The sequence below is a fragment of the Ammospiza nelsoni genome, chromosome 31, assembly GCF_027579445.1.
Source record: "Ammospiza nelsoni isolate bAmmNel1 chromosome 31, bAmmNel1.pri, whole genome shotgun sequence".
Taxonomy (NCBI): Eukaryota; Metazoa; Chordata; class Aves; order Passeriformes; family Passerellidae; genus Ammospiza; species Ammospiza nelsoni.
The window spans coordinates 1,106,537-1,126,352 of record NC_080663.1 but is presented as its reverse complement, the minus strand read 5'-3'; the positions used below and the strand labels follow the sequence as shown (position 1 = coordinate 1,126,352).

The following is a 19,816-nucleotide window of genomic DNA, read 5'->3' as shown; positions in this document are numbered from 1 at the left end:
ACTTGTTTTAAAATTTTAAATGTTTAATAGTAATAAAATAGTTATTAAAATATTAATTAAAAAGTAGAGCACTAAGAGTTTGGACAATCAGAGTTAGGACAATAAAGGACAATAAAAAAGCAAAGAATTATGGACGTTTGGATGCTTTTCTCAAAAAAGCATGTCAGCTCACAAAGGGTTAACGCTTAAAAGCAATACCCTGCTGCATATTCAAAAATCTCACACATGATGCAAACATTCCCTTCAAACTAGGGATTTTTCTGGTTATTGTCACCTTACCCCCTTCATCTGTAAATCATGGTTTGGCTCCATGGAGTCTGAAAGAAGGAGGTGGAAGGAGCCTGGTGGTTCCCGATAAGGAGGCAATAATTCTTCTCTTTGGGGTTTTAGTGTCTTGTTGCTGTTGCTCTGTGCAAAGAATTTCTTGACCATCTCATCCCTTTCTTGAGCTAGTTAGGAAAGTATCTTACATCACAGAGTTTCTATTTTAATATTATGCTATAGCCTAAAACTATATTTACCACACTACTTCAGAGGATTAACACAGCATCACTTTCTAACATAACACATATAATATTCATTTTAATGTTTGCGAAAAGCCAATTTTATAATACTCATTTTTCACAATAACAACACCCATGACACCAGTGGCAAAGCTGAGACCAAACATTAAAGACTGTGCCCCTCGTGAAGAGGAGACCAAAGAACTGCACCTCTCCTGTGAGATCAAAAGCCTGAGGAGATTGAGCTGTGAACTCATAAGGTAAAAATGTATTCATTTAATCAAGTATCATCATTTCTGTTACTTTATCCTTTGTGATTAAGTCTCAAATGCTTTTCTATTCCTTGTTAATTTAGCTGAATAATATTCATTTTGGTTTTGTAAAACTATTCAGTCATAGTCCCAAGAATCCCCTTATTTTAAGTTATTCAGCATGCATTGATCAGTTTAAAAACTGGGGAGTTGTGGAGTGCCCCTGTTCCTAAGGGACAGGAACTTGGTCCCACCCTCCTTGTGTTGCTGAGATCTCCTCCCTTGCCCCGAACCCCAACTCCCCCCAGGATCCCCTATAAAACCCCCCTGCCCTGCCTTTGCCTGGTCCTTCATCCCCATCCTGCCCCTTCTCGTTTGTTCCCCTGCCCGGCGCCAGCAGCTGCGCCCTCCCTGGGCACGATGAGCCCAGCTGCAACACCCCGCAACAGCAGGGACCCCAAAAACTGGTCAGGGACCCCAAAATCACCTCAAATCCCCAAACTCAGGTCAGGGACCATGAAATTACCTCATAATACCAAAAAAATACCCCAAATCTCCAGTCAGGGACCTTGAAATTACCCCAAATCCCCCAAACTCCAGTCAGAGACCATGAAATTACCCAAAAATACCCTAAAAAAAGCCCCAAAATACCACAAAACTCCAGTCAGGGACAACAGAATTATCCAAAAATATCCCAGAAGCCAGTCAGGGTTACCAAAATCCCCCAAATCCCCACAAAATCTGGTCAAGAAACCCAAAATGAGACCGAATCCCCCCCAAATTGCCCCAAATCCAGTCAGGATCCCACAAATCCCCTCAGGACCTCATAAAATCCCCTGAGGACCCCTCAAAATCTCCCCCCAAATTACTGCAGGACCCCCCCAGATCTCCTCAGGACCCCGTAAAATCCCCTCAGTAATCCCCAAAACCCCCCTCAAATCCTCTCACAACCCCAATTCCCCATAGAGACCCCCCAAAAGCTCCCCAAAAACCTTCACGAGCACCCAGTTCTCCCTCAGCACCCTCCAAAGCCCCTCACATCCCCTCAGCTGCCTCACATCCCCTCACAACGCTCCAAATCCCCTCAGGACCCCCAATTCTCCCTCAGGACTCCCCAAAATATTCACCCCAAACCCCTTCATGATCCCCCCGTTCAACCTCAAGAGCCCCCAAACCCCCTCACATCCCCTCACAACCTCCCAAACCGCTTCAGGACCCCCCGTTGTCCCTCAGGACCCACTAAATTCTCTCAGGACCCCCAGTTCTCCCTCACGACCTCCCAGTTGTCCCTCAGATCCCCCCAGTCCCCTCAGGACCCCCAGTTCTCCCTCAAGACTCCCCAGACCCCCTCAGGACCCCTCCCAATCCCTTCATAATCCCCCAACCCCCTCCTAACCGCCCCCCCCGCTCCCGGTGCTGACCGCGGTCGCTATCGCCCATCTCGCGCGGCCGGGGCGGGTCGCGGGGCTCTCTTGGCGCTCCCAAATTCCCGCCCCGCCCCCACGCGGCCTCAGCCCCGCTCCGCCGCCGCTGGGCCCCACCGGGACCACAATGCCCACAATGCACCGCGTCTCTACCGGAAGCGACCATCGATGCCGCCGCAGGGGGAACTTCCGCCAGTACTTCTGCCAAATGCGGCTTCTGATTGGTCTGCACCGCATTTGGCGCTTCTCGCCAGAAGTCTCGTGAGAGAAGAAGCGCGGCCATCTTGGTTGAGGGCAACTCTGTGGGCTCCTCAGAGCGCTCCGCATTCCCTCATAAATCCAGCCGGGAACAGCGGAATTAGTCCGCCTGGAAATGGCGGGGTGGGGACTTAATCCCCTGGGGATGGAGCCTAAATCCCCTTCTGCTGAGCCTAAATCGTCTGGGATTCAACTAAAGCGCCCAAATCCTGGAGTTTTCCACGGATAGGGGCGGTACTGGAAAGGGCGGACGGTGACGCCACACCGCCCCGCGCCTTTCCGGTCACTCCTGAGGCGGCTCTGACTTTTCCCGGCGCCGACCCCGGGGCCTGTTCTGGGCCGGGACCGGAGCTGGTCCCGGAGCTCCTTCGCCACCGGTGCGTCCCCAGGGTGATCCCAAGGTGTCCCCAGTGAGCATGGAGCCCCAAGAGGTGCGACGGGAAGGGGGGGGCAGTGGGGGGTCGGGGGCACACGGGGCGAAAGTGCGGGGTGACAAAGGGACAGAGGGGACAGCAGAGCCCTCCAGGAAGGGGACAAAGGGGAGCCCGGGAGGGCACAGGGGTCATCGCAGGAGGCCATAAGTGCCACTAGGTCCCTGACACCTCCCCTGTCCCCTCCCCAGCTGTCCCTGGCTCTGCTGCAGCCACAGGTCACCGTGGTGGCCATCCTGGGCGAGATGCTGGCCACCCTGCACAGGCGGGATGAGATGACGCTGCTGCTCATGTCCACAGTGAGCCTGTACCGGGACCTGGAGGACTTCACTAGGGAGCTCCGGGCCACTCTGTATCCCATTGATGGCACCTGGTGGCGCCAGGATGTCCCTGTGGATGAGGATGACCCTCCGGTCTCCCTCAGCCAGGCCCTGGCCGCCTACAAGAGCACCCAATGGACCACCTCGTTCCGTGTGGAAATGGAGGTCGGGAAGTGGCAGCGATCAGTGGATCGGAGGGCAGGAGGGCCAAGCTGGCCTGGGCAGCCACCAAGCTCTGCAACACCTGCAGGGTGACGGTCACTGAGGCAGGCTACAGAGCTGACACTGCTACTGCCCAGGCCAGGGAGCTGCAGGCCACGGCTGCCCATTATGGGACAGCTCAGGAAAACATGGTGGAACTGGGTCAAGCTCTGGGCAGGGAGGAGGGGGCTGAGGTGGTGGCCAGGCATGGAGCCCAGATGAGGAGAAAGGCCATGGTGGCTGCCAGCAAGGCAAGAAGGGCCACCATGGTGAGACAGCGGCTGGAGGCAGCGCTGGGGCTGCTGGAGCGCTTGGTGGCTGCGTGTGACAAAGCCACTGCGTTCCCCCGGGAGCTGCAGCGCCTGCTCAGGGACACCAAGGCCACCCTGAAGGGGACAAAGAAGCAGTCCATCAATGTCCCCAATACCTTGGTGACCAAGGTGGCCATGGCCGAGCTGCTGTGGAAGACCAACACCCGCCTGGCCAAGGATCACCTGGGGAAGACACTTCCAGATGTCATTGAATTCTTGTTCAATGGTGGTCTTGACAGCCCCAGTGCCTGTGAGGTGGCTGAGCGGTGCCAAAGAGTCATTGAGGACATCCCCAGGCTCCTTCGACCCCCAGAGTGTCCCCAGGGTGTCCCCAAAGTGTCCCCAGTGAACATGGAGCTCCAAGAGGTGCGATGGGGGGTGGGAGGTGAGGTGGACGGATGGGACACTGGGGAGGGAGGGGGAAATGAGGGATGGAGGGGACACAGGGGGTGGCAGGAGGATACAGGAGGTAACAAAGGGGACTGGAAGGAATGGCAGGAAGGGGGGAGGTTCCAGAAGGGTGGATTGGAAACGGGGGGATGGGGGCATGGGGGGACTTGAGGGAGAGGGGACACGAGGGCTAGTGGGGGGTGGCAGAGGGGACAGCAGTGGGAGCGAGGGGGGTTGGAGAGGGGACAGCAGAGGGCCAGCAGGTGGCAGAGGGGACAGCTGTGGGGGTAGAGGGTGGCAGAACGGAGGGCAGAGGGACAGGGGCCGAGAGGGGCTACAAGGAGAGGAGCAGGGGTGGTGCAGAGGGGGCAAGAGGCTGACAAAGGAACGGAGGTGACAGAGGAGACCCCTCAGGGGCAGGGGACACCACAGGAGGCCCTAAGTGCCACCAGGTCCCTGACACCTTCCCTGTCTCCTCCCCAGCTGTCCCCAGCCCTGCTGCAGCCACAGGTCACCATGGTGGCCATGCTGGGCGAGCTGCTGGCCAACCTGCCCAGGCAGGATGAGCAGATGCTGCCCGTGTCCCCATTGCACCTGTACTAGGACCTGGAGGAATTCACCAATGAGCTCTGGACCACCCTGTACTGTATTGATGACACCTGGAGGCACCAGAATGTCACCGTGAATGATGATGACCCTGTCACCTCCCTGAGCCAGGCCCTGGCTGCCTACAAGAGCACGCCATGGATCTCCCAGAACCATGTGACAATGGCAACCAGGAAGTGGCAGGGGTTGGTGGCTGCACTTGTGAACAGCTGGGCCGAGCTGGCGAGGAAAGCCACCGAGCTCCGCAACACCTGGAGGGAGGTGGTCACCGAGGCGGCCACTGCCCAGGCCAGGGAGCTGCAGGATGAGGCTGCCCGTTATGGGACAGCTCAGGAAAACATGGTGGAGCTGGGTCAGGCCCTGGGCAGGGAGGAGGGGGCCGAGGTGGTGGCTGGGCATGAATCCTGGGTGAGGAGAGAGGCCAGGATGGCTGCCAGCAAGGCAACAAGGGCCACCGTGTTGAGACAGTGGGTGGAGGCGGCCCTGGGGCTGCTGGAGCGCTTGGTGGCCGCGTGTGATGAAGCCACCACGTTCCTCAGAGAGCTGCAGCACAGGGTTGGGGACATCGAGGCTGCCCTGAAGGGGACAAATGAGGTGTCCTGTGATGTCCCCAATGCCTTGATTGCCAAGGTGGCCGTGGCCGAGTGGCTGTGGGAGGCCAACGCCCGCCTGGCCAAGGATCACCTGGGAGGGACACTTCCAGACATGATCGACTTCTATTATGGTTGTGCTCCTGACAGCCCCCGTTGCCGCGGGGTGGCGGAGTGGTGCCAAAGAGCCATCGAGGACATCCCAAGGCTCCTTCGACCCCCAGAGCGTCCCCAAGGTGTCTCCAAGGTGTCCCGAGTGAGCATGGAGCCCCAAGAGGTGCGACGGTCGGGGAGAGAGGGACAGAGGGGACACATGGCAGGGAGAGGAGGCACGGGGGGGTGGAGGGGGCAGTGGAGGATAGAGGGGACAGGGGTTGCAAAGGGGACAGGAGGGAGTGGCAAGAAGTGGGGAGGTGACAGAGAAGGGGAGAGGACACGTGGAGGAATGGGGCAGTAGAGGATAGGGAGGACACGGGAGGATGGGGACATGCGAGGTGGCGTGGGCTATTGGTGTGGTGGTAGAGGGTGGCAGAGTGGTGACAGTGCGGGCAGGGGGGTGGCAGAGGGGCAGGGGGCAGGAGAGGCTAAGAGGGGAGGGGCAGGGGGTAGCAGAGGGAACAAGAAGTTGACAGACAGAAGGGAGAAAGGGGATCCCTCGGGGGCAGGGGGCCGCCTCAGGAGGCCTATGTGCCACCTGTCCCTGACACCTCTCCTGTCCCCTCCCCAGCTGTCCCCAGCCCTGCTGCAGCCACAGGTCACCGTGGTGGCCATCCTGGGCGAGCTGCTGGCCACCCTGCCCAGTCTGGACGCAATGATGATGCTGCTCCTGTCTCCAAGCTGCCTGTACTGGGACCTGATTGACTTCACCAGGGAGCTCCAGACCACCTTGTATCGCTTTGATGCCGCCTGGTGGTGCCGCAGTGTCACGTTCAATGACGATGACCCTCCCACCTCCCTGAGCCGGACCCTGGCTGGCTAAAAGAGCACCAGATGGACCACCTGTTTCCATGTAAGACGGGCGACCAGCGAGTGGCAGCGGTCGGTGTCTATGCTCATGAACAGCTGGGCCCAGCTGGCCAGGGCGGCCACCAAGCTCCGCAACACCTGCAGGGATTTGGCCACTAAGGTGGCCGACAGGGCGGCCACCGCCACCGCCCGGGCCAGGGCCCTGCAGGATGAGGCTGCCCGTTATTGGACAGCTCAAGAAAACATGGTAGGGCTGGGTCAGGCCCTGGGCAGGGAGGAGGGGATGGAGGTGGTGGCCGGGCATGGAGCCCAGGTGAGGAGAGAGGCCAGGGTGGCTGCCATCGAGGCAAGAAGGGCCACCATGGTGAGACAGCGGCTGGAGGTGGCCCTGGGGCTGCTGGAGCGCTTGGTGGCCGGGTGTGACGAAGCCACCGCGTTTCCCCGGGAGCTGCAGCGCCTGCTCAGGGACACCAAGGCCACTCTGGAGGGGACAAAGATGCAGTCCATCAATGTCCCCGAGGACTTGGTGGCCAAGGTGGCCGTGGCCGAGCGGCTGTGGGAGGCCAACGCCCGCCTGGGCAAGGATCACCTGGTGGCAGCACTTGACGACATCACCAAGTTCTTGTTCCCTGGTGGTCTCGCCAGCCCCAGTGCCTGTGAAGTGGCCGAGTGGTGCCAAAGAGTCATCGAGGACATCCCAAGGCTCCTTCAACCCCTGGAGCGTCCCAAGAGGATCCCCACGGTGTCCCCAGAGACTATGGAGATTGAAGAGGTGTGACCGGGGGAGGGGGGAGAGAAGAAATGGAGAGAGAGGGGACCCTGGGGTGGAGGGGGCAATGGGGAATGGAGGGGTCATGGGGGGTGGCAGGAGGGGACGGGGTAACAAGGGAGACAGGAGGGAGTGGCAGGAAGAGGGGAGGTGACAGAGAGGGGGAGGGGAAACGGGGGAGGAGGGGGCAGTGGGGGATGGGGGGACACGGGGTGGGGGGGGAGGATGCAGGGGCTGCCAATGGGTGGCAGAGGGGACAGCAGTGGGGGCAGGGGGTGGCAGAGGGAACAAAATGCTGACAAAGGGATGGAGGGGACAAAGGGGACCCTGGGAGGGCACTGGGGCCACCCCAGGAGGCTGTAAGCGCCATGAGGTCCCTGAAACCTCCCCTGTCCCCTCCCCAGCTCTCCCTTGCCTTGCTGCAGCCACAGGTCACCGTGGTGGCCACCCTGTGTGAGCTGCTGGCCAACCTGCCCAGGCAGGACAAGGAGATGCTGCTGCCCATGTCCCCAGAGGGCCTGTTCTCGGACCTAAAAAATTTCACCAGAGAGCTGTGGGAGAGCTTGTACTATATTGATGACACCTGGTGGCGCCGCGATGTCACCTGGGATTATGATGACCCTCCCACTTCCAATGATGATGATGATGATGACTCTTACACCATGGAGAGACAGCGGGTGGAGGTGGCCTTGGGGCTGCTGGAGCGCTTGGTGGCCGCATGTGACGAAACCACCGCGTTCCTCAGAGAGCTGCAGCGCAGGGTTGGGGACATCAAGGCTGCCCTGAAGGGGATAAGTGAAGCATCCCCCAATGTCCCCGAGGACTTGGTGGCCAAGGTGGCCGTGGCCGAGCGGCTGTGGGAGGCCAACGCGCGCCTGGCCAAGGATCACCTGCTGGGGGCACTTGATGACATCACCGCCTTCGATTGCCATTTTCGTGATCTCAGCTGCTTTGCCGATGAGGTGGCTGAGCGGTACCAAAGAGCCATCAAGGACATCCCAAGGCTCCTTCGATACCGGGATCATCCCCAAGGTGTCCCCAAGGTGTCCCCAATGACCATGGAGCTCCAAGAGGTGCGATGGGGGAGGGAGAGGGGATCAGAGTGGACACTGGAGGGGTAGAGGCCAATGAGGGATGGGGGTCACGGGGGGGAGGGGACATGAGTGCTGGCGGGGGGGGCAGAGTGGACAGTGGGGGGTGGCAGGGGCTGCGACTGTGGTAGTAGGGCGTGGCAGAGGGGACTGCAGAGGGTGGGAAGGGCTATGAGGGGAGGGGCAGGGGGTGGCAGAGGGAACAAGAGGCTGACAAAAGGATGGGGGGAACAAAGGGGACCCCAGGAGGCCGTAAGTGCCACGAGGTCCCTGACACTTCCCCTGTCTCCTCCTCAGCTTTTCCCGGCCCTGATGCAGCCACAGGTCACTGTCGTGGCCATCCTGGGTGAGCTGCTGGCCAACCTGCCCAGGTGGGACCAGGAGGCGGCCATGTCCCTACAGTGTCTGCGCTGGGACCTGGAGGAATACTCCAGGGATCTCCGGGCCACCCTGCACTGCACTGATGACACCTGGTGGCACAACATTGTCACCTCCGACGATGATGGACCTGTCACCTCCTTTAGCCAGGCCCTGGCCGCCTTCAGGAGCACCCCATGGCCCCCTCAGAACCGTGTGACAATGGCAGCCAGCAAGTGGCAGCAGTCGGTGGCTGTGCTTGTGGACAACTGGGCCCAGCTGGCCAGGAAAGCCACCCAGCTCCGCAACACCTGGAGGGAGGTGGCCACTGAGGCAGCCGACAGGGTGGCCACCGCCACTGCCCAGGCCAGGGAGCTGCAGGACGAGGCTGCTCGTTATGGGACAGCTCAGGAAAACATGGTGGAGCTGGGTCAGGCCCTGGGCAGGGAGGAGGGGGCCGAGGTGGTGGCCAGGCGTGAAGCCCAGGTGAGGAGAAAGGCCAGGGTGGCTGCCAGCGAGGCAAGAAGGGCCACCATGGTGAGAAAGCGGGTGAAGGTGGCCCTGGGGCTGCTGGAGCGCTTGGTGGCTGCGTGTGACGAAGCCACTGCGTTCCCCCGGGAGCTGCAGTGCAGAGTTGGGGCCATCGAGGCTGCCCTGAAGGGGACAAATGTGGTGTCCCCCGATGTCCCCGAGGACTTGGTGGTCAAGGTGGCTGTGGCCGAGTGGCTGTGGGAGGCCAACGCCCGCCTGGTCAAGGGTCACCTGGAGGGGACACTTAACGACATCAATACGTTCTATTACGGTTATGGTCCTAACAGCCTCCATTACCGCGGGGTGGCTGAGCGGTGCCAAAGAGTCATCAAGGACATCCCAAGGCTCCTTCGACCCCCGGAGTGTCCCCAGAGCGTCCCCAGGGTGTCCCCAGTGGACATGGAGCCCCAAGAGGTGCGAGGGGGGTGGGGGGGATAGAGAGGCGGACAGAGGGGACACTGGGGGGAGCAGAGGGGGCAATGGAGGATGGGGGGGGTCACGGGGGTGTCAGGAGGGGACAGGGTGTCACAAAGGGGACAGGAGAGTGTGGCAGGAAATGGGGAGGTGACAGGTGGAGGGGACAGTGGGGGATGGGAGGGATGCAGGGTGGTAGGGACAAAGGGGGTGCCAGAGGGGAAAGTGGGGGGTGGCAGAGGCTACAAGTGTGGTGGTAGGGAGTGGCAGACGGGACAGCATAGGGGCAGGGTGGTGGCAGAGGGAACAGGAGGCTGACAGAGGGATGGAGGGGACAAAGGGGACCCTGGGAGGGCACTGGGGCCACTCCAGGAGGCTGTAAGTGCCACGAGGTTCCTGACACCTCCCCTGTCCCCTCCCCAGCTGTCCCCGGCCCTGCTGCAGCCACAGGTCACCGTGGTGGCCATCGTGGGCGAGTTGCTGGCCACCCTGCCCAATCTGGATGAGGAGATGCTGCTGGTGTCCCCAGGGTGCCTGTACTGGGAACTGGAGGAATTCACCTCGAATCTCTGGGCCACCCTGTACGGCACTGATGCAACCTGGTGTTGCCGCAATGTCACCTCCAATGATGATGACCGTCTCACCTCCCTGAGCCAGGCCCTGGCTGCCTACAAGAGCACGCCATGGACTACCTGGGATGATGTGACAATGGTGGCCAGCAAGTGGCAGCAGTCGGTGTCTATGCTCATGTACAGCTGGGCCTAGCTGGCCATGAAGGCCACCAAGCTGTGCAGCGCCTGGAAGGAGGTGGCCAATGATGCGGCTGACAGGGTGGCCTTCTACAACGCCCGGGCCAGGGCCCTGCAGGATGAGGCTGCCCGTTATGGGACAGCTCAGGAAAATATTGTAGAGCTGGGTCAGGCCCTGGGCAGGGAGGAGGGGGCTGATGTGGTGGCCAGGCATGAAGCTTGGGTGAGGAGGGAGGTCAAGGTGTCTGCCAGCGAGGCAACAAGGGCCACCATGGAGAGACAGCAGGCAGGCGTGGCCCTGGGGCTGCTGGGGCGCTTGGCGGCTGTGTGTGACGAAGCCACCGCGTTCCCCCGGGAGCTGCAGCGCCTGCTCAGGGACATTGAGGCCGCCCTGAAGGAGACAAATGAGGCGTCTCTTGATGTCCCCAAGGACTTGGTGGCCAAGGTGGCCGACGCCGAGCGGCTGTGTGAGGCCAACGCCTGCCTGGCCAAGGATCACCTGGCAAAGACAGTTCAAGACATCATCAAGTTCTTGTTCCCTGGTGGTCCCGCCAGCCTCAGTGCCCATGAGGTGACTGAGCGGTGCCAAAGAGCCATCGAGGACATTCCAAGGCTCCTTCGACCCCTGGAGTGTCCCCAAGGTGTCCCCAAGGTGTTCCCAGTGACCATGGAGCTCCAAGAGGTGCGGTGGGGAGGAGGGGTTGGGGGGGAGTGGAGAGGGGGGACAGAGGGGACACTGGGGGGGGAGGGGGCAGTTGGGGATGGGGGGGTCACAGGGGTGGCAGGAGGGGACAGGGGATCCCAAAGGGTATAGGAGGGAGTGGCGGGAAGGTGGGCGGTGACAGGAGGAGGGACACTGGCAGAGAAGAGGCTGTGGAAAATGGGAGGGACATGGGGTGGTGGGGACACGGGGGCTGGTGGGCAGTGGCAGAGGGGACAGTGAGGGGTGGAAGGGGCTATGAGTGTCGTGGTAGGGGGTTGCAGAGGGGACAGCAGAGGGGCGGGGGGCGGGAGGGACTACAAGGGGAGGGGTAAGGGGTGGTAGAGGAAGCAAGAGGCTGACAAAGGGATGGAGGGAACAAAGGACTACTCAGCAGCCTGGGGCCACCCCAGGAGGCCACAAATTCCACGAGGTCCCTGACACCTCCCCTGTTCCCTGCCCAGCTGTCCCCGGCCCTTCTGCAGCCACAGGTCACTGTCGTGGCCATCCTGGGTGAGCTGCTGGCCACCCTGCCCAGTGAGGATGAGATTAATCTGCTGTTCACGTGTCCAAGTGACTTTTACAGGGACCTGAGGATCCTCACCTGGGAGCTCTGGGACACCCGGCACTGCACTGAAGACTGGAGGCACCACACTGTCACCTGGGATGATGATGACCCTGTCACCTCCCTTAGCCAGGCCCTGGCTGCCTGGGAGAGCACCCCAGGGACATCCCAGAAGCGTGTGACAGTGGCAGCCAGGAATTGGCAGGGGTTGGTAAATGCGCTTGTGAACAGCTGGGCCAGGCTGGCCAGGATAGCCACCAAGCTCCCCAATGCCTGCAGGGATTTGGCCACCAAGGCAGCCGATAGGGCAGCCACCGCCACCAGCCGGGCCAGGGAGCTGCAGGACGAGGCTGCCCGTGATGGGACAGCTCAGGAAAACGTGGTGGAGCTGGGTCAGGCCCTGGGCAGGGAGGAGGGGGCCGAGGTGGTGGCCGGGCATGAAGCCCAGGTGAGGAGAAAGGCCAGGATGGCTGCCAGCAAGGCAAGAAGGGCCACCATGGTGAGACAGCGGGTGGAGGCGGCCCTGGGGCTGCTGGAGCGCTTGGTGGCCGCGTGTGACGAAGCCACCGCGTTCCCCCGGGAGCTGCAGTGCCTGCTGAAGGCCATCAAGGCTGCCCTGAAGGGGACAATTAAGGCGTCCCCCAAAGTCTCTGAGGACTTGGTGGCCAAGGTGGCTGTGGCCGAGTGGCTGTGGGAGGCCAACGCCCGCCTAGCCAAGGATCACCTGGAGGAGACACTTCAAGGCAGCATTATTTTTCATTTCAATGGTGATGGTCCCACCAGCCCCAGTGCCTGTGGGGTGGCTGAGCAGTGCCAAAGAGCCATGGAGTACATCGCAAGGCTCTGTTGACCCCCAGAGCATCCCCAGAGTGTCCCCAAGGTGTCCCCAGTGAGCATGGAGCACCAAGAGGTGGGACAGGGGGACAGAGGGGACACTGAGGGGGAGGGGACAGGGACACGGAGCAGCAGGAGCAATGGGCAATGGAGGGGACATGGGGGTGGCAAGAGGGCACAGGGGGTCGTAAAGGGGGTGGGGGTAGTGGCAGGAAAGGGTGAGGGGATAGAGGGATGGAGGACAAAGCATGGGGAGGGGGCAGTTGTGGATGAGGGGGACACGGGGTGGGGGGACATGGGAGCTGGCAGGGGGTGGCAGAAGGAGCCGCAGAGGGAGGCAGGTGCTATGAGTGTGGTGATTGGGGGTGGCAGAGGGTACAAGGGGGTGACAAACAGACAGTGGGGACAGCAGAGCCCTTAAGGGAGCAGACAGGGTGGACCCCGGGGGAGAACCGAGGCCACCGCAGGAGGCCATTAGTGCCACCAGGTCCCTGACACCTCCTTGTCCCCTCCCAAGCTGTCTCCAGCCCTGCTGCAGCCAGAGGTCACTGTCGTGGTCATCCTGGGTGAGCTGCTGGCCAGCCTGCCCAGGCAGGATGAGGAGATGAATCTGCACGTCCCAAAGTGCCTGTACTGGGATCTGAAGAATTTCACCAGCAACCTTCGCTTCACCCTATACTGCACTGATAACACCTGGTGGCGCCACAGTGTCACCTCTGGTGATGATGACCCTGTCACCTCCCTCAGCCGGGCCCTGGCTGCCTGTGAGAGCACCCGAGGGACCACCTGGGACAATGTGACAAAGGCGGCCAGCGAGTGGCAGTGGTCGGTGTCTGTGCATGTGTACAGATGGGCTGAGCTGGCCAGGACAGCCACTGAGCTTTGCAACGCCTGCAGGGAGGTCGTCACTGAGGCGGCTGACAGGGAGGCCTCTGCCACTGCCTGGGCAAGGGACTTGCAGGCCCTGGCTGCCCATGATGGGACAGCTCAGGAAAACATGGTGGAGCTGGGTCAGGCCCTGGTCAGGGAGGAGGGGGCCGAGATGGAGGACAGGTATGAAACCCAGGTGAGGAGAGATGCCAGGGTGGCTGCCAGAGAGGCAACAAGGGCCACCATGGAGAGGCAGCAGGCAGAGGCGGCCCTGGGGCTGCTGGAGCGCTTGGTGGCCGCATGTGATGAAGCCACCGCAGTCCCCCAGGAGCTGCAGTGCCTGCTCTGGGACACCAAGGCCGCCCTGAAGGGGACAAGTGAAGCATCACCCAATGTCCCCGAGGACTTGGTGGCCAAGGTGGCCATGGCCGAGCAGCTGTGGGAGGCCAAGAGGCGCCTGGCCACGGATCACCTCCTGAGGGCAGTTCCAGGCACCAGCAAGTTCTATTTCACTGGTGGTCCCGCCAGCCCCAGTGCCTGTGAGGTGTCTGAATGGTGCCAAAGAGCCATCGAGGACATTCCAAGGCTCCTTCGACCCCCAGAGCATCCCCAATGTGTCCCCAGTGAGCATGGAGCTCCAAGAGGTGAGGCGGGGGGGAGGGGGTGGAGAGGGGAACAGAGGGGACACTGGGGAGGAGGTGACAGAGAGGGGGAGGGGTAATGGGGCTTGGAGGATGGGGGGACATGGGGGGATGAGGATAGGAGGGATGGCAGAAGGAACAGCAGGGGGTGGCAGGGGCTGAGTGTGGTGGCAGGGGGTGGTATAGGGAACAGCAGTTGGGGCTGGGGGTGGCAGAGGAGACAGGGGATGACAGAGGGGACTGCAGAACTCTCCAGGGGTGGGACAAAGGGGACCCCAGGAGGGCACAGCGGCCACTGCAGGAGGCCACAAATGCCACCAGCTCCCTGATATTTCCCCTATCCCCTCCTTAGCCGTCCCTTTCCCAGCTGCTGGAGGCTCTGGTCTCCGTGGTGGCCACTCTGGGCGAGGTGACAGCCACTGTGACCGGGCCACACCGGGGCATGCGGCGCTGTGCGCCCCCAAAGTTGCTGCACGCGGCCCTGAGGATCTTCACCTGGAACGCCCCGGTGTCAGCTCCCTGGATGACCCTGGTGTCCCCTCCCTGGGCCAGGCCCTGGCCACCCTCGGGGCCACCCTGGGGGCCACCTGGGCCGATGTGAGAGCCACAGGCAACACCTGGCGGGAGTTGGTGGCTGCATGTGAGGAGAGATGGAAACAGCTGTTTGAGGAGATCACCAAGCTCTGTGATGCCTGCGAGGACGCAGCCCTCGCCTGGGCCAGGGACCAGCAGGACAAGGCCATCCACAGGGGCACAGCTGGGGACAACCTGGCAGCCACAGCCCAGCAGCTGTTGGTGGCCCTGGACAGGGATGAGGAGGCCTCGGCAGGGGCCACGCACAGTGCCCAGGTGATGGCGGCCACCAGTGAGGCCATGGGAGAGGCTGTGGTGGCCCCCAGGCCGGTGAGGGCAGCCATCAGGAGGAGACATTGGGCAGAAATGGCCCTGGAGCCACTGCAGCGCTTGGTGGATGCGTGTGACAACGGCAGTGAGTTTATCAGTTACATGGAGTGCCAGCTCAGGGACATCGAGGCTGCCCTGGAGGGGACAAAGGAGGCATCCCCCGATGTCCCCGAGGACTTGGTGGCCAAAGTGGCCAAGGCTGAGCAGCTGTGGGAGGCCAGCACCTGCCTGTTCAAGCATCACCTTCTGGGGACACCTGGGGACATCCACGACCTCCTCTTGAGTCCCTATGGTGGCTGTGGTGGCCCCAATGGCCCTGGCAGCCGTGCGGTGGCTGACCGGTGCCAAAAAGCCATCGAGGAAATCCCAAGGCTGCTTCAGGACAGTGATGTCACTGCTATGACTTCATCGCGGCAGTGACATCATTGGGGACATCGCTGTGGTCACCTGTGCCTTCCCTGTGCAGTAATTGAGACAAGTCTGGGGAAGTTTTTGGGAATTTTCATTGAAATTGCCCCAAATCCTGATGGGAATTCCTGGGGTGACATCACTGGGGACACTCAGGGACTGGGGACATGGGTGAAAGTGTCCCCTCAAGAACTTCCAGCTTTCCACTGTGCCTGCAGCAGAGCAGGGTATAAATGACAATTTAGTAATTGGCTTCTGCAATTCTGCATTGGCTTCTGGAATTCTGCATTGGCTTCTGCACTTTTGTATTGCCTTTTACACATTTTTATTGATCACCAGAAATTTGATATAGTATTTGATACTGATATTGATTATCGATGATTCCTTGTAGTTGCTGGTTGGTGCAATATAATCTATCAGTTCATGTGTGCACCATACTGCCTATTAATAAATAAACAGATAAATATCCTCTATATAAATCAGCCTGGGCTGATCTGAACTCTGTTTTAGACCAATTACATGGCCCCATTGAGAGACAAGTGGTCAATAAATTCATCCCAACATTCCTTGAGGGGAGCACAGCCAGAGAGCTGCTTCAAGGCACTGTCACAGAGATATTTCCCCTTGAAAACCCTGGGTGGGATGCAAATACACCCGAGCAGATGGCAAAATTAAAATTATATCAAAGCCTCATGGAATGTGGGATAAAACTGGGGGTCTCTAAAGCTGTAAATTGGAAAAGGCTTTATCAAGTGAGGCAAAATTATGATGAATCACCCACTGATTTTTTAAACAGGTGAATGCCTTCAAATATACTGACCTATATAGTGAATCAGCTGATGCGAAAGCACATCTGGTTTTGTTTTGTGTGGGTCAGGCTTCAAATTATATAAGAAGAAAAGATAAAGGGAGTTCAAGACACAGATAAACTCCTGGAGGTTGCCTGGAAGGTGTTTTGAGACAGAGGCCCAACTGAAAGAGTTAATCCCAGACTAGCAAGAAGGCAACTCAGGAAAAGTGACCCAAGAAAGCTTCCCCTGTGGAGAAGGACCAGAGAGCATCCTGTAAAAAATGGGGACATTGGAAAAAGGACTGTCCAGTGCTGAAAGAAAAATCATCAGTCCCTGTTGTAGCAGCGGTGCCCAGCGGGGAATAATGAGCATTGACTCCATGATTGCAGCAGGCTGATCAATCCCTTTGTTATACCATCCTTTACTACTAAGAAAAACCCATGGCCCTTGCCTGACAGTCACAACATACATGTGAATGCAATTGGTCAATCAAGCCAAACAACCATCACCAGTGGCCAGTTGTTCTGGTTTGAAAGCAAAAGCAGTGAGAGACTCCAAGTCAGAAATACAAGTTTTTACACAAAGGGAAAAAATCCCAAAATACATGAACCACAAAAGAAAAATATATATAAATGTATAATGCACATAATAATGAACGTAAAAGATATATAGATGTATAGATATATATAGATATATATAAAATACAGAATGAAACCTTACACACAGATCTCATTAAAATTAGGTCTCTTTGTGGTACACAAGGGGTTTCCCTGTCCTTCTGCATTACCCACCCAGAGTAACCAGGTCCTTGAGCAAAAATGTTGGTGTCCTACGTTGGGCGCCAAAATTATGTTCTGGTTTGAAAGCAAAAGCAGTGAGACACTCCAAGTCAGAAATACAATTTATTAGGAAAAGGGAAAAAAACCCAAAAGACATGCAATAATACAAAATAAAACTACTGACAGAGTCAGAATATATCCTGACACCCTGCTGGTTAGGGCACTGGTAGCAGTCCAGATGAAATGGTCTTGTTGAAGTGGTGATCCTGTAGAAACGATCTGGCAGCTCTTGTCCTCTGGAAACCAGTGGGTAAGGGCTGCCTGTTCTGTCCCAAAGCCCAGATTATATCCAGGTGGGGATGCTGAGCTCCTTCCCCCTGGGCAGAGCATCTCCCAATAGGCTGATATCCTTTTGAGTCATGATTGGTCCTTGATTGCCCATCAAACAGAAATGGCTCCTGGAGGGAGTTATCTCTGAGTCATGATTTCAATTAATTAAGCCTCACTAAGATAGTGAGCTTCCTTTGCAACTGTCTCTGAAAAAATTAGTGAGTAGAAGAGCTGGACAATTTTAGTTTTATTTTGGAACATATTGATGCTGTTTTGACAATTATTTTTTTCCTTTCCTGCCTGCTTCACTTGCTCCATGCTCTGATTTTATCTGAGAAGCAATATTGTGTTTACCTAGTAACAATGGCAGGTAAGTTGTTTTCAGCTGTCAAACAGGAAACTACAATTTCTATGTGACCTGGAAAGATTTCACAGTAACATCTTTTTTGGTGTCAGATTGGAAGGTTGGGGAAGCTGGGAGCAATCAGTGAGATTTTGAACGGGAGCTGCTGCTCAGTGCATGGAATTGATGGGTTCATGTAGGGGGATAGAATATAAGTAAATAAAGGTAATGGAGAAAGTAATCTTACCCCCTAATGAGTTGCAGCTGAGCCAATTATTAGAGATTTGGAGAAGGCCTGATTTTAACAGGCCACAGCTATAGCTTAATGAGCCTTAATTGGTCTTATCCTAGGGCAAGCTATGACAGCTCCAGAGCTCAGCCCCATGGGGACTGAGTGCCAGAGGCCAGCTCGCTCAGACCCAGGCCGCGGGTCAGCCCCTCGCAAGCAGGGGGATATTCAGCTCTTATAGTGATTAGCCAGCTCTTATGATTTCAGCTTTGCTTGCCAGGTAGCTTGCCCTTGGCTTGAGGCTCCAGCAGACAGTAGAGAGAGGAGGAGAAGATGCCGGCTGTTTCACGAGTATGGCTTTATTGGAGGGGTCCGTGAAGGGTCTCAGCTCTTCTTCTTCCAAGTTAGTAGGGGTACAGTATGCTACTTTTATAGCCTTGGCCCAGTTCCAGTCTTGACCAATGGCAAAGGTTAGAGTGACCATAAGTGACCAATAGTAGGGTTAACAAGATATTGCCTTACATGGTTTTAGGGATAGGTTATAGGGCAGATGTCCCTGGAGTCAGGAAGCTTCTTTGCTGCTGTGTCAGCATTTCTATTATTCAGATTCTCCATGGGGCCCTGGCTAAACTTGTGGGTTTCACTACAGTAGCCCATAAGAAGAGTGTTATAAAAGAGTGTATTGGTTGGCTGAGGGAACTGGAATCAGTTGGCTGCTGTGAGGACAAGGAAGAGTCAGTGCCTGGAGGAGCTGCCTACAAGAGACATCAAGGAGGTACGAAACTCTAGCGATATGGAACCTTTGCAACGTAATGACAATAGAACTCTTGCACTATAATGACAACAGGTTCATTACAGGAGATCAGGAAAAACCATAAACCAATGCCCCTCCCAGTGCCAGCAAGCTCTTGGGGATGGGAATAGAATACATTCTATATTGGAACGTAGGACAAGGCCATTAATTAATAATTCTCTGCTGCTAATGGGTAATTAATTATTGATTACATGCTGTTCATGGGCCATTATTCTAAATTCTCTGCTGTTAATGGGCCGTACAGTATCACTGCATGGATGATGGGATTACATCATCCCATTGGGAGATGCTCCACCCAAGGGGAGGAGCCAAGCATTCCTACCTGGATGGAATCTGAGGTTGGAACACGACAGCAGCCTTTGCCACTGCAATTCCCAGAGGAGCAGCTTTCTTCTTACTTTTACTTTATTTTTTTGTCTTTTTTTATTATTGTTATTTTTGACTTTATTATTTTTATTCTTATGTTTACTTTGTTTTTATATAGTTTTAAATTATTTTAAATTTTTTTTATTTTATCATTCATTTTATTTCTATCTTATTTATATTTTTATTTCTATAATTTTAATTTTCATTATTTCATTTTACTTTTATTATTGTATATTGTATTTTATTTTTATTCTTAATTTTATTTTTTTTCTTACTTTTGTTTCTATCCTTTTATTATTTAGTAATTTTTTTTATATTTTATTTTATTTTTACCTCATTTTTTTCTGGCTTTATTTTTATTCTTATTGCTATTTTTATTCTTATTTTTGTTTCTTTACTTCTTTTAATTTTAATATTTTATTTTATTTATTTCCCTTCCCAAATTAAGAACAGTTATTCCTGCTCCCATATCTTTGCCTGAGAGCCTTTTCATTTCAAATTTATAACAATTCAGAGGGAGGGGGTTCACATTTTCCATTTAGGGGGTCTCCTGCCTTCCTCAGCACACACCTGTCTGTTCAAACCAAGATACACCAAAATACTCCAAAATTCCACCAAAACACCAAAACACACCACAAAATTACACCAAATCACCCCAAAAATGGCACCAAAATACGCTGAAATCCCATCAGGGACCCTGAAATTGCACCAAATTACCACAAAATTACACCAAAATACCCCAAAAGCTCATCAGGAACCCCAAAATTACACTGAAATACCCCAAAATCTAGTCAGTGATCCCAAAAATCCTCCAAATCCATTCATGGACCCCAAAATGACCCCAAATTCCCGCAAAATTGCCCCAAATCCAGTCAGGGACCCACAAAATCCACTCAGGGGCCCCCTAACATCCACTCGGGATGCCCGAAACCCAGTCGGGAACCCCCAAGATACCTCTGAACCCCCTCAGGACCACCGAAATCCCTCAGGACGCCCCAAAATTCCCACCAAAAACTTCCTCAGAACGCTGCCAAGTCCTCTCACCACCCCCAAACCCCCTCAGGACCCCCAGGTCTCCCTC

At 56.5% G+C, this 19,816-nt stretch overlaps 4 protein-coding genes across 6 annotated transcripts; all 4 read left to right on the top strand.

Moving 5' to 3' along the window:
* Positions 1 to 2,766: 2,766 nt before the first annotated feature.
* On the top strand, positions 2,767 to 6,266 carry LOC132085668 (uncharacterized). Of its 3 annotated transcripts, XM_059491124.1 has the most exons (4): positions 3,265 to 3,352; positions 3,939 to 4,065; positions 4,573 to 5,562; positions 6,013 to 6,266. In XM_059491124.1, the coding sequence occupies exons 3-4, from the start codon at positions 4,858 to 4,860 to the stop codon at positions 6,262 to 6,264; spliced, it is 957 nt and encodes a 318-aa protein (XP_059347107.1). In that variant the 5' UTR covers positions 3,265 to 3,352; positions 3,939 to 4,065; positions 4,573 to 4,857; the 3' UTR covers positions 6,265 to 6,266. The 3 variants fall into 3 exon arrangements, with proteins under 3 accessions (XP_059347109.1, XP_059347107.1, XP_059347108.1); XM_059491126.1 differs by lacking the exons at positions 3,265 to 3,352; positions 3,939 to 4,065 and adding an exon at positions 2,767 to 2,867; XM_059491125.1 differs by lacking the exon at positions 3,265 to 3,352 and having other exon boundaries at positions 3,861 to 4,065.
* LOC132085666 (uncharacterized) lies at positions 6,266 to 10,178 on the top strand. The gene is made up of 4 exons (XM_059491122.1): positions 6,266 to 7,023; positions 7,425 to 8,093; positions 8,409 to 9,413; positions 9,837 to 10,178. Exons 1-4 carry the CDS (start codon positions 6,334 to 6,336, stop codon positions 10,176 to 10,178), a joined length of 2,706 nt encoding a protein of 901 aa, XP_059347105.1. The 5' UTR covers positions 6,266 to 6,333.
* Positions 10,179 to 10,184: 6 nt separating this feature from the next.
* On the top strand, positions 10,185 to 11,722 carry LOC132085669 (uncharacterized). Its single transcript, XM_059491127.1, has 2 exons — positions 10,185 to 10,844; positions 11,449 to 11,722. Exons 1-2 carry the CDS (start codon positions 10,185 to 10,187, stop codon positions 11,497 to 11,499), a joined length of 711 nt encoding a protein of 236 aa, XP_059347110.1. The 3' UTR covers positions 11,500 to 11,722.
* A 531-nt stretch (positions 11,723 to 12,253) lies between these two features.
* On the top strand, positions 12,254 to 15,533 carry LOC132085667 (uncharacterized). Its single transcript, XM_059491123.1, has 3 exons — positions 12,254 to 12,337; positions 12,779 to 13,775; positions 14,125 to 15,533. The coding sequence occupies exons 1-3, from the start codon at positions 12,323 to 12,325 to the stop codon at positions 15,093 to 15,095; spliced, it is 1,983 nt and encodes a 660-aa protein (XP_059347106.1). The 5' UTR covers positions 12,254 to 12,322; the 3' UTR covers positions 15,096 to 15,533.
* Positions 15,534 to 19,816: the final 4,283 nt, after the last annotated feature.

Excerpts from the sequence above, each read along its gene's own strand:
- LOC132085668 (XM_059491126.1), top strand. The coding sequence starts at position 4,858 with ATGGCAACCAGGAAGTGGCAGGGGTTGGTGGCTGCACTTGTGAACAGC. Across the intron at positions 5,563-6,012 it reads TGAGCATGGAGCCCCAAGAG|CTGTCCCCAGCCCTGCTGCA; the intron begins GTGCGACGGTCG and ends TCCCCTCCCCAG.
- LOC132085666 (XM_059491122.1), top strand. The coding sequence starts at position 6,334 with ATGCTCATGAACAGCTGGGCCCAGCTGGCCAGGGCGGCCACCAAGCTC. Across the intron at positions 7,024-7,424 it reads AGACTATGGAGATTGAAGAG|CTCTCCCTTGCCTTGCTGCA; the intron begins GTGTGACCGGGG and ends TCCCCTCCCCAG. Across the intron at positions 9,414-9,836 it reads TGGACATGGAGCCCCAAGAG|CTGTCCCCGGCCCTGCTGCA; the intron begins GTGCGAGGGGGG and ends TCCCCTCCCCAG.
- LOC132085669 (XM_059491127.1), top strand. The coding sequence starts at position 10,185 with ATGAAGGCCACCAAGCTGTGCAGCGCCTGGAAGGAGGTGGCCAATGAT. Across the intron at positions 10,845-11,448 it reads TGACCATGGAGCTCCAAGAG|GGACCTGAGGATCCTCACCT; the intron begins GTGCGGTGGGGA and ends TGACTTTTACAG.
- LOC132085667 (XM_059491123.1), top strand. Across the intron at positions 13,776-14,124 it reads TGAGCATGGAGCTCCAAGAG|CCGTCCCTTTCCCAGCTGCT; the intron begins GTGAGGCGGGGG and ends TCCCCTCCTTAG.